This window comes from Canis lupus, chromosome 7, assembly GCF_011100685.1.
Source record: "Canis lupus familiaris isolate Mischka breed German Shepherd chromosome 7, alternate assembly UU_Cfam_GSD_1.0, whole genome shotgun sequence".
Classification (NCBI taxonomy): Eukaryota; Metazoa; Chordata; class Mammalia; order Carnivora; family Canidae; genus Canis; species Canis lupus.
In genome coordinates, this window is record NC_049228.1 from 70,203,477 (window position 1) to 70,215,528 (window position 12,052).

Below are 12,052 nucleotides of genomic sequence, written 5' to 3' on the forward strand. Positions count from 1 at the left end.
AGCTTTTAAAGAAAGCCTATTTTAGTTCATGTAGTTCCCACAGCCTTTCAGGCTGAAAAATGATGGACTATAAGATACCTTCAGAGCAGAGCTCTCCATGACTCCAGATGTCTCCATCGTTTGAACTTTAGGACAGAACGCATCCTCAGGTTACTCATATGACTAAGACTTCTTCTAAGGGGGGGGGTCACAAACATGGCAGAACAGGGTGTGGACACTAGGATTCCAAGTCAGGCTTCCCTATCTTATTAGCTCTTTGGTTTTGGACAAGCTCTGTGTTGGAGGTTAGAGTTCTCACTGGGTTGATAGGAAACTTATGTGATAAAAGACATGAAAAAAAGAAAGAATGAGAAAAATAAAAGTCTTTTTCTAACTTCACTTACTTCTTCTGAGAGGCTCTTTTTTTTTTTTTTAGATGCTCTTGCTTTTTTATGCGGATTCATTTCTGGCTTATATGATTTTTCTTTCCTTTGAAGAATTTTTTTTTTTAAGATTTTATTTATTTATTCATGAGAGAAACAGAGAGAAAGAGAGAGAGAGGCAGAGACATAGGCAGAGAGAGAAGCAGGCTCCCCACAAGGAGCCCAATGCAGGACTCAATCCTGGGACTCCAGGATCACACCTCAAGCCAAAGGCAGATGTTCATCCACTGAGCCACCCAGGTGTCCTCTTTGAAGAACTTTTTAAGTTTATTTATTTATTTTTAAGTAATCTCTAGCCCAATGTGGGCTTCAATTCATGAGCCAGTCAGGTGACGCTGACCAGCTCTCCTGACAACAAATTTCTTCAATTTTTGTTTGTTTGAGAAAGCCTTTATTTCTCCTTCACTTTTGAAGGATAATTTTAGGGTACAGATTGTTTTTTCCCTTGTTTGTTTATTTATTTATTTTTAAGGATTTTATTTATTTATTCATGAGACACACACACAGAGAGAGAGAGAGAGAGGTGGAGACACAGGCAGAGGGAGAAACAGGCTCCCTGCAAGAAGCCTGATGTGGGACTCCATCCCAGGACCCCAGGATGATGACCCGAGCCAAAGGCAGACGCTCAACCACTGAGCCACCCAGGCATCCCTGTTTTTTCCTTTAAATATGTAATATTTCACTCCACTCTCTTCTTACTTGAATATTTTCTGAAGAAAAGTCGTATGTCATTCTTATCTTTGCCCCAGTATAGGAAAGGTAGTTTGTTTTTGTTTTTTTCCTCCTTTTGTTCCTTTCAGGACTTTTTCCTTTTGATTATCCTTGAATATGGTATCTCTAGGTGTGGTGTATTGGGCATTTATCCTACTAGAGCTTTTCTGAGACCTGGATCTTTGGTTTGGAGTCTGACATTAATTTGGGGAAGTTTTCAGTTATTATTTTTTAAAATATTGCTTCTTTTCCTTTCTTTCCTTCTAGTATTCCCATTATGCATATATTATTGTTTCTATAATTTTCCCACAGTTTTTGGAAATCCCGGTTTGGGGCTTCTTTTTTTTTTTTTTCCCCAGTTTGTTTCTCTTTGCTTTTTAGTTTTGGAAGTTTCTATTATTACACCCTCAAGCTCAGAGATTCTTTGCTCAGCTGTGTCTACTCTACTAATAAGCCCATCAAAGGCAGTCTTCTTTCTGTTACAGGGTTTTTGATCCCTAGCAAATCTTTTTTATTCTTTCTTAGAAGGTCTATCTCAAAAAAAAAAAAAAAAAAAAAAAAGAAGGTCTATCTCTTCGTTTCTATTATTCATCTGTTTTTCTTCTTCTTCTTCTTCTTTTTTTTTTAAGATTTTATTTATTTGTTCACGAGAGATACAGGGAGAGGCAGATACACAGGCAGAGGCAGAAGCAGGCTCCTCACAGGGAGCCTGATTTGGGACTCAATCCCCGAACTGGGATCACGCCCTGAACCAAAGGCAGACGCTCAACTGCTGAGCCACCCAGGTGTTCCTATCCATCTGTTCTTATGTGCTATTTTTTCCATCAAAGCACTTAGGATATTAATCATAGTTTTTAAAAATTCCTGGTCTGGGGGTACCTGGGTGCCTCAGTGGGTTAAGTGTCTGCCTTCGGCTCAGGTCACGATCTCAGGGTCCTGGGATCGTACTCCGTGGCAGCTACCTGCTCAGTAGGGTGTTTGTTTCTTCCTCTCCTTCTGCCCCTCCAACCACTTGTGCTCTCTCCCTCACTCTCTCTCAAATCAATCAATCAATCAATCAATCAAATATTTAAAAATATTCTTGCTCTGATCATTCCAATATTCCTGCAATATCTGACTCTGGCTCTATGCTGGTTCAGACATTCTAAACTGTGCTTTTTACCTTTAAGTATGCCTTGTAAATTAATTTTGAAAAGTAAGCATGGTGTCCTGGGTAAAAGGAACCTTGGTGGATAGCCCTTTGGTAATGTAATGGTTAGGTGAAGGGGAGAGGAAGCATTCTGACTGATTAGGGATCTTTTTGTAAGCTTGCACCCTGGACTGTGAACTTTCAGTTTCTTTCCATCTTATCTAAGACAGAATGGCTAGAGGGGGCAGGGGTTGGGTGTTTCCCTTCTTCCATATGTAAGGCTAGAGGGAGCTAGAGTTGGTATTTCCTTTTCCCCAGGTAGTTTAGATTCTGATAAGACCCCTGCAGGTTAGGCTCTGGTAAAGCAGTTTCTCCTGAGGGCAGATCTTGTTAAAAACAGAATGTTCTGGCATATTTCAAGATGGTTTCCTTTTTCCTCTCTTGGCTAGAAGGAGCACCTGGGGATTTTTCTTTGATATTCGCTTTGGGGACTTGGTAACCTCTTGGAGTGACTTACAAAACTGGAAGGACATACCCTCCACCCATTACTGGGCCCCCCTGAAATATTTCATTCTCAAATTTGTCCTCACCGAGCCTCTAGCAATTTGTCAATGCATTTTAGCTGTTCCTACCCTGGCACTGCTTCCCACGGAGGTTTTTGCTTGTGGGTTTCTACTCTGGTCTTTTCTATATCTGTATGTCTGTCTCTTCAATTTGAGGGGGGGCAGTGGTTTGCCCTGGGCTTTCACTTCTCTGACTGATTGAAGTAGAGTTGTTGATTTTTCCATTTGTTCAGCTTCTACAACAGAGTGACAGCTTCTAAATTCCTTTCATGCTGGACCAGAAGCCACCAGCTATCCCCCTTTTTACATATAAGGAAACCAAGGATCAAAGCTATTATTTATTAATTTGATCAAGGCCCCCACCTGGCATGCAGTAGAGCCAGGATTTGAATCTAGGTGTTCTGGCTCAAGGGTCTGTGCCCTCAATCACCACATCATTGAGGAAAACAAGTTGGGCCAGTGGGGAAAGGAAAATTATATGTTCTTACCATGAGATCATTTATGTCTCCTACGTTATGGTTTCAAAAAGTTTTCCAAAACACTTCAAGGAACAAGTGTCAGAAAGGTTGGCTTGAAAATAATGATTACTAAAATTTGAAGTAGACACAATGAGTAAATATTGTAGAGTAAAAAAAAAAAAAAAAAAAAAAATCACTCCTAAACCTACCATCTTTACAGATTACATTTCAGTCTATAAAGACTGCCCATCTTCATGGACATTAAAATTTATAAAAATATTCTTTTATAGTTTGACATTTGCTAATTATTATTTTTCATTTGCAATAATCGATAATGTTCTCAGCTGTTTCCCCTCCTTTGAGTAATTTCATTCAGGATGACTCCATGAATGTGCTTATTGAGTCAATGGGTATGGATACAGGTGTAACTATCTCTGACTTTTGTCATATTAGTTTCCAGAATGGTTGTATCGATTTTCTGGGCTTCCAACATTGTATAATTATAGGAGATTATGGAAAATATTATAGATACATATATTGAAAACCTCTTAGATCCAAGTGTGGTGTCAATACCAGACGGCTTTAAAATTGTATCCCTTCCCTAAACTGATACATAACCTTTTCCCAGATACTCAGTCTATGTTGCATATAGCCTTGCATGTAGGAAGCAATCCATAGATATTTATTGGATGGATAGATAGATGGATGGACGGATGACATCCAACTGATTCCTTCTAATCAACACATAGTGTTGAGTGGCAAAGTTGAGATGATACTCTAATTTATAATGTAGAGATTTTTCTCCTACTATAATTGCAGTTCTACTTCATTCACCAATATATATTGTATACTTAGCATGTGCAAAACACAGTTCTAGAAGCTGGGGGTACTACCATCAATAAAACATAGTTTACCCATTATGGACCTCACAGTTTGGTTGAGAAATTCACATACGTCTCTGGATCAAGTTCTCATTCATAAAATGAATCTAGTGACCTCAGAGGTTCCTTCTAGTTTCTGAAACTCTAAATTTCCTAATTCTAGATATGAAGATTCTAGAGAAAGATTATTTTATTTTATTTATAATAAATTTATTTTTTATTGGTGTTCAATTTACCAACATACAGAATAACACCCAGTGCTCATCCGAAAGATTATTTTAAAGAGCAATCTAAAAGAACTTGTGATTCAAGACAGTGATAGGAAATATTCTCTTTGGTCCTTCCTTCCTTTCTTCTTTCCTTTCTTTCTTCTTTCCTTCCTCATCATTGAGTGCATACTGAACACCAGACAATTAAGTGCCAGGAGTAAAAATAGGAATAAAATATGTCCTCTTCTCTTAAAAAGTCTACAGTCCAAAATGGAAAGGTCTTTTGAAGAAGAATGATTTGGCAACACAACAGTATTGCACACAGTGTTTATGTGTATGTGAATGTGATATACTTACTTAACTCTAATATTCTAGCTGAAACTTAACTTGAGTGGTCTTCAGTATTAAAGTAGAGGAGGGAATCAGTTAAATGCTTCCAAAAGTTAAGGGAAAATATCATTTAATCTTCTAGGTTTATGTCAGGGGAAAATACTGGTACCATACTTGCCAATATCAAGACGAAAGAAGACAAATGCAAATGGACTCACCATTTCTCTTCTTCTACTTGCACTCCTATGGACTGGAACTTACTGGGTGCTTTATTTTCCCCTGTTTTGTCAGGCTCTTCGGCATCATCCACCTGAAGAGATAATCAAATATGTAGAGGTACCCCATTTTAGTCATCTTAGCTTGAAAAACAAATGTCACATTTTATCAGAAACATCTGCAGTACTACTGGAATATTTTGTGATTTGTAATCTTTTTGTTCAGTATTTGTATATTTGATGAGGGCCATCACTACACTGTTAGCATGTGCTTTGACTCTGCTGATCTTAGTAAAATGAAATTTTATTCACTCTTAAGATAAATGTCTATGATTGCTCCATGGATATATGAGTATGTGCTTACCTGTGAATGCTATATTAGAAAGGGGTACTGCATGGAAATGGGTTTTTAGAAGTTTTGAATTTGCAGATAACAAAATACAAAAGAAAGAAGAAATTTCATTTATTGTAATTAGAATTGTTGATATTGAGAGATTTAGGTACATTTTAAGATAAACTATATAGTATCTTCATTTTTATCCCTCTTAAACTAAGAAATTCACTTTGAATATCATGCCACATGGTTCCTAAATGGCTATGTATAGACTATAGCTCATATAGAAAATGTATCTATATTAAATGATAGCCTATGTGACAAACCTAAATTTGAAATAAATCTTATGGGACGCCTGGGTGGCTCGGCAGTTGAGCATCTGCCTTTGGCTCGGCATGATCCCAGGATCCAGGATCGAGTCCCATATTGGGCTCCATACATGGAGTCTGCTTCTCCCTCTGCCTATGTCTCTGCTTCTCTCTCTGTGTCTCTCATGAATAAATAAATAAAATCTTTTAAAAAATGAAATAAGTCTTATGATGATTCAGAGCAATTAGATTTTTTCCTCTTTTTTTCTGTGTTTAATAAATTATTTTTCTAAATATAAAAGCAATCTAATGTAAGTTATATGGAATTAAAATACATAAATATAAAATGTAGAAAGATAAACCTCCTCAAGAATCACTTTCAAGCCTTTGAAGCACATTTATCCATCTATTAATATGCATAATATATGTAAATGATTATTAACCCTAAATATACACAGATGAGGTTACACTATAGATATTTTTTCTGTGACTTACTTTATTCAATAATGCTGATATCTTTTGGATATTTTATCACATCAGTAGATATAGCTCTATCTTAATCCTTTTATTCACTACATAAATATTCCTTGTAATGACTATAAGCAAGGTGGGCATCAGGGTAATTTTCTTTCTCTTTGTTGCTATTATCCAGTATTACAATTACTATTGCACATGTAATAGAACAACTTAGAACAATTAGAAAAATTGTGCAAATGTTATTTGGGAAAATCCTTAGAAGTCAAAATGTTAGAAAGGTAGTGAATGTGTTCAACAGTAAGGGATATTGCCAAATTGCTTTTCAAAGCATTTATCATCCTGCCATAATTGATGTATGGAGATATCCATTTTCCTATACACTCACCAATGCTAAATATGGCAAACTGTAAAATTTTTGCTAATATCACAGGTGAAAAATATTTATTGGCCTCTAATATTTCTATCTGTAAATTGCCTATTCATATCCTTTGCTAGTTTTTGTGTCTTTCTTCTATTGAGGTTTTTCTAAATTTTCTTATTTATAGAAACTCTCTTTTTTTTTTTAAGATTTTATTTATTTATTCATGAGAGACACAGAGAGAGAGAGAGAGGCAGAGACACAGGCAGAGGGAGAAGAAGCAGGCTCGATGCAGAGCCCGATGCGGGACTTGATCCCAGGACTCCAGGATCATGTCCTGGGCAGGCACTAAACCGCTGAGCCACCCAGGGATCCCTAGAATCTCTATCTTATGACCCTTAATAATCCTTTCTTGATTATATACACTATACATATTTTCTCCCAGTTTATCATTTGTCTTATTTATTTATTTTTAAGATTTTATTTTTAGGTAATGTCTACATTCAACATAGGGCTTGAACTCACAACCCTGAGATCAAAAGTCCTATGGCCTACCACTTGAACCAGCCAAGGTCTTTTATTATTTGTTTTTAAAACTTTGACCTTCATTGTACAGAATCTTAAAATCATTGTGTGGTAAAATTTTGTATGGCTTGTATGGCTTCTTACCCTGAGCATAATTTTTAAAGTTCTCATGTATTTACTTTCATGCTTTCATTTTTCTTTTTCATATTTAGCTCTTAAATCAGCTATTCTAAACTTTTCGTGTGTAAGAAAGTAGAGATTTAATTTTTTTTTCCCCTACATGAATCATCATCAATTTATCTGGCTCCTTTTATTAACTAATCCTTTTTTTTTTTTTTTTAATTTGAGATGCCAATTTTATGCTCTATCAAACTTCATCCAAACATTCCCATGTATACAGCCCTGTTTTTGGTCTACTGATCTTCTGGTCTTATTATTTCTCCCATTTGTTTTCCTAATCCAATTTTGTAATAGATCTTGATAATTTCTATGGTGTGAGTCTTCCTGTAATTCTTTTTTTAATGTAATTTTTAAAATTTCTAGGTTATTTTGGAGTATTAGCTTCTAAATAAATTTAACATCAGATTGTCAAATCCTTCCTTCCAGCTTCTGGCTATTGATAAAAATCACATTGGAATTTTTATTAGAGTTTCTTTAAATTTTTGTATAACTTTTGAGAGAATTGCTATCTTTACATTATGGAGTACTTTTGTGCAGGAATATTGAATAGTTTTCCACTTATTCAGATCTTCATGTTTTATGGGAAGTTTTTAGATTGTTTTCAGATAGGTGTTATATATTCTGTGTTTTTTTTTTTAATTTTTTATTTATTTATGATAGTCACAGAGAGAGAGAGAGAGAGGCAGAGACATAGGCAGAGGGAGAAGCAGGCTCCGTGCACCAGGGGCCTGATGTGGGATTCGATCCCAGGTCTCCAGGATCGCACCCTGGGCCAAAGGCAGGTGCCAAACCGCTGCGCCACCCAGGGATCCCTATATATTCTGTGTGAAGCTCAGTCATGTTAAATTTTTTTTGTTACTAATGTGAATGGGCTTGTTTTGTTTCATCACATTTTCCGTTTATTAATAATATACAGAAAAGTTATTGATTTCCCTGTATTTATGTTGTATTGTTTCACTGTACTGAATTCTTTCTTTTTTTTTTTTTTTAATTTTATTTATTTATGATAGTCACAGAGAGAGAGAGAGAGGCGCAGAGACAGGCAGAGGGAGAAGCAGGCTCCATGCACCGGGAGCCCGATGTGGGATTCGATCCCGGGTCTCCAGGATCGCGCCCTGGGCCAAAGGCAGGCGCCAAACCGCTGCGCCACCCAGGGATCCCGAATTCTTTCTTTAAAAAAAAAAAAGATTATATTTATTTATCTGAGAAAGAGAGAGCAGGGGGAGGAACAGAGGGAGAAGGAGAAGCATATTCCATTCTGAGTGTGGAGCCCCAGGTGGGGCTCAATTTCATGACCCTGAGATCATGACCTGAGTTGTAATCAAGTCAGACACTTGACTAAGCCACCCAGGTGCCCCTCACTCTACTGAATTTTAATGATTTTTCAGTGGTTTCCATTAGATTTTCCAAGTGGACATGCATATTATCTGCAAATAAAAGCAATTTTAGGGACCCCTGGGTGGCTCAGTGGTTGAGCGCCTGCCTTGGCCCAGGGCGTGATCCTGGAGTTACAGGATGGAGTCTTACATTGGGCTTCCTGCATGGAGCCTGCTTCTCTCTCTGCCTGTGTTTCTGCCTCTCTCTGTGTCTCTCATGAATAAATAAATAAAATCTTTATAAAAAAAAGCAATTTTACTCTTTCTTTGGAATGTTTAGACCACATTTCACTTTCTTGCTTTGTGTATTGGCTAATAAGGGTAAATAGTTTTGAATAAATCTCTGAAAAACAGACATCTATATCTAGTTTCTGAACCTAATTGGAATGTCTCTACCATTTCACCTTTAAATATGTTTAATTCAGTTTCTTATAGATGCTTTTTATCATGTTAATAGTTGGAATGACTTCTGAATTTTATACAATACTGTATTTCTTAGCATGCATCTGGATGTCATATTTTCCCCCCTACAGCTAAAATAACTTTGAATTTCTGTAACATACACTATTTGGTAATGGTGTATTATTTTTAAAATATGTGTTTTTTTTTTTAAGATTTTATTTATTTATTTGACAGGGAGAGAGACAGAGAGAGAGCACTAGTAGGCAGAGTGGCAGGCAGAGGAAGAGGGAGAGGAAGAGGCAAGCTCCCTGTTGAGCAAAGAGCCCAATGTGGGGTTCAATCCCAGGAACCTGGAATCATGCATGACCTGAGCTGAAGGCAGACGCTTAACTGACTGAGCCACTCAGGTGCCCTAAAAACATGTATTTGGATATATTTTCAAATTTAATTAGAATTTTTGCATCTGTATTTATAAGCATGTTTTCCTATAGTTCTTTATCTTGTATTCTTTCACGTGTATCAGAGTTATGTTTATTTGATAAAATATATTGAGAATCTTGGCATCTCTTCTTGTATTATTAAATACTTTTTAAAAAAGACTTTATTTTTTAATCTCTACTCCTAACATAGGGCTTGAAACCACAACTCCGAGATTATGAGTCATGCATTCCACTGACTGAGCCAGCCAGGTGCCCCAGTATTATTAAATACTTTAAATAAAACAAGAATTATTTGCTTCTTGAATGATGGAAATTTTCTGTGACTCTATCCCAGTTTCCCATTTGGGGTAAGTATAAGCCTCAATCAGACATATTCTTTATTTTTTTCCCAAAAAGCCAATTTTGGCTTAATGTATCAATTCTACTTTAGTTGCTGTTTTTGTCTTCCAATGCATTTATTTCTACTCTCATCATTAATAACTCCTTTCAATTTATCATTCTTTTCTGACTTTGTGAATTGAGTCTTGTTTATATTGTGATTGATATTTCTTGCTTAACTATGAAAAAACTTAGGTCTATGAATTCTTCTCAGATCATAGCTAGGATCATGACCCATAGTGATGATTTATAGGATTCTCGTCATTTATTTCACAATAATCTTGAATTTCCTCCTCTATTCAAACGTTACTTAGAATATTTTTTAATATTTTTAGATGGCGAGCTTTTGTTATCTGCTTAGCATTAATTTCTAGTTTTAATATGTCATGATTGGAAATCATGATTGTAATATCTCTTCTTTTTCGGAATCCATTAAAATTACCTCTGGAGTTTTGACTTGAGATAAATCCCCCTAAAATATCTCTTCCTGAATAGGCACTGCTTCTGATTTCAAGGACATCAAAATAGGGACGCCTGGGTAGCTCAGTGGTTGAGCATCTGCCTTTGACTCAGGTCATGATCCTGGGGTCCTGAGATCAGATCGAGTCTTACATCAGGCTCCCTTTAGGGAGCCTGCTTCTCCCTCTGCTATGTCTTGCCTCTCTGTGTGTCTCTGGTGAATATATAAATAAAATCTTTAAAAAAAGAAAGCCTCAAGGACATCAAAATAAAGTTTACAAAGTCTGAATGTACTGAGTACTGTTAAAGAAAAAACTATTTGTGACATTTGTTAAAAAATTGGCAAGGTACACTTTATTCAGGGAAACTATTGTGATAGGCATATGGACCATAGTGGGATTGGACTCCCAAATGCAACAAGAAAAAGTAGAAATTTACAGCCAAGGAACAGGGTGGAGGCTTGTCAGTGGGTAGAAAATTATAGAGAATAGATCCCAGGGATAAGAGGGGACATCCCAGAGTCCTTGCTGGGGGCAGGCCAGGGTAATCAGGCATCACTTGGGAGATAATAGAGGATGTGGAGCATGATCCGATGAAGAACATGTCCAGACACCAATCCTGGGGCATTCTGGCTTAGCTGACTTAGCGGGATTCTCATTAAAACTGGGTGATGGAAAGGGACACACAAGCACAAAAGTCGAGGCCTTGTCAGGAAGAGATTTCAGAGTAGCCTGAGTAGATAGAGTCTGGCCAAGAGGTGGCTCATTATCAATACTCCCTCCACAGTACTCCCTCCACAGCTTTCCTTCATTGTTTTAAGTCCATTGATTATGAATCAGAGATGATATGACCTTTTTATTTCTTAAGGCCTTCTTTCAATTAACAGTAACAACTCACTTGGCTTGTATCATCCTCTGAAATAATTCACTCAACTTGGCAGTTGGACTCATCTCTTCACATGGGGCATAACATGGATCTCTTTACACATGGAAAGGCATTAAAGGAAATCAGTAAGGAAGGCCTAGGAGTACAATCTCAGATAACTTAATGTTCTTTCCTTTTTAATTCAAAGAATGAGAAAGCAACCACATGTTATGTAATGTCAAGATTAGGCTTAAAGCTCTTTTAGGCTGTCAACATGAGTTCAGTGATCCTGGAGGGAAGTCACAATCTAATATCTGGAGGTGGAGAAGTTAAGGTCTAAAGCTACTACATGAAACTCAGCTATACTTGAAATAATTCTTGAGAGACTAAAAGACACTATAACCTGCTGCTACCTTCCAGGAAGGGCAGAGGGGTCAGAAGCAGAAAGAAGGGGGGATTTCCTTTTTTTTTTTTTTTAAGATTTTATTTATTTATTCATGAGAGACACAGAGAGAGGGGCACAGACACAGGCAGAGGGAGAAGCAGGCTCCATGCAGGGAGCCTGATGTGGGACTCCATCCCGGATCTCCAGGATCACACCCTGGGGGCGCTATACCACTGAGCCACCCGGGCTGCCAGAAGGGGGGATTTCATATTTTGTTGTGTATACTTTCATACTGTATGACTCTTATATGACAATACCATATGCATACACTACTTATTTTGTAATTTTAAGGAAATCAAATTACCGTTAACGTGACTCTTGACTTTTTAGAAAGACATACAACTTTGCTCTAAATCCAGAGCAACCAGTTACCCTCCCTTTGACCTGCGCAGCCCTAGACCACCAGAAAAAGCACCAGATAAAATTGTTGACTTGAATTTTGGAGTCATGTTATAAAAAGAATACATACTTCAAGATATTATAGAATCATATTTAGTGCCATAAAATGTTCCCACTTGAATACCAAGTAAGTATTTTTTTTAAGATTTTATTTATTTATTTGACAGAGAGTGTATGTGCACAAGCAGG

General features: G+C 36.9%; 1 protein-coding gene across 15 annotated transcripts in view; it reads right to left on the reverse strand.

Moving 5' to 3' along the window:
* Window positions 1-12,052, reverse strand: part of DLGAP1 (DLG associated protein 1) — an 870,774-nt gene that overhangs the window by 52,106 nt on the left and 806,616 nt on the right. For all 15 annotated transcript variants that reach the window (XM_038543734.1, XM_038543736.1, XM_038543735.1 and 12 more), the window contains one exon: window positions 4,922-5,013. In XM_038543734.1, coding sequence (XP_038399662.1) covers window positions 4,922-5,013 — 92 coding nt within the window. The remainder of the gene's footprint in view (window positions 1-4,921; window positions 5,014-12,052) is intronic.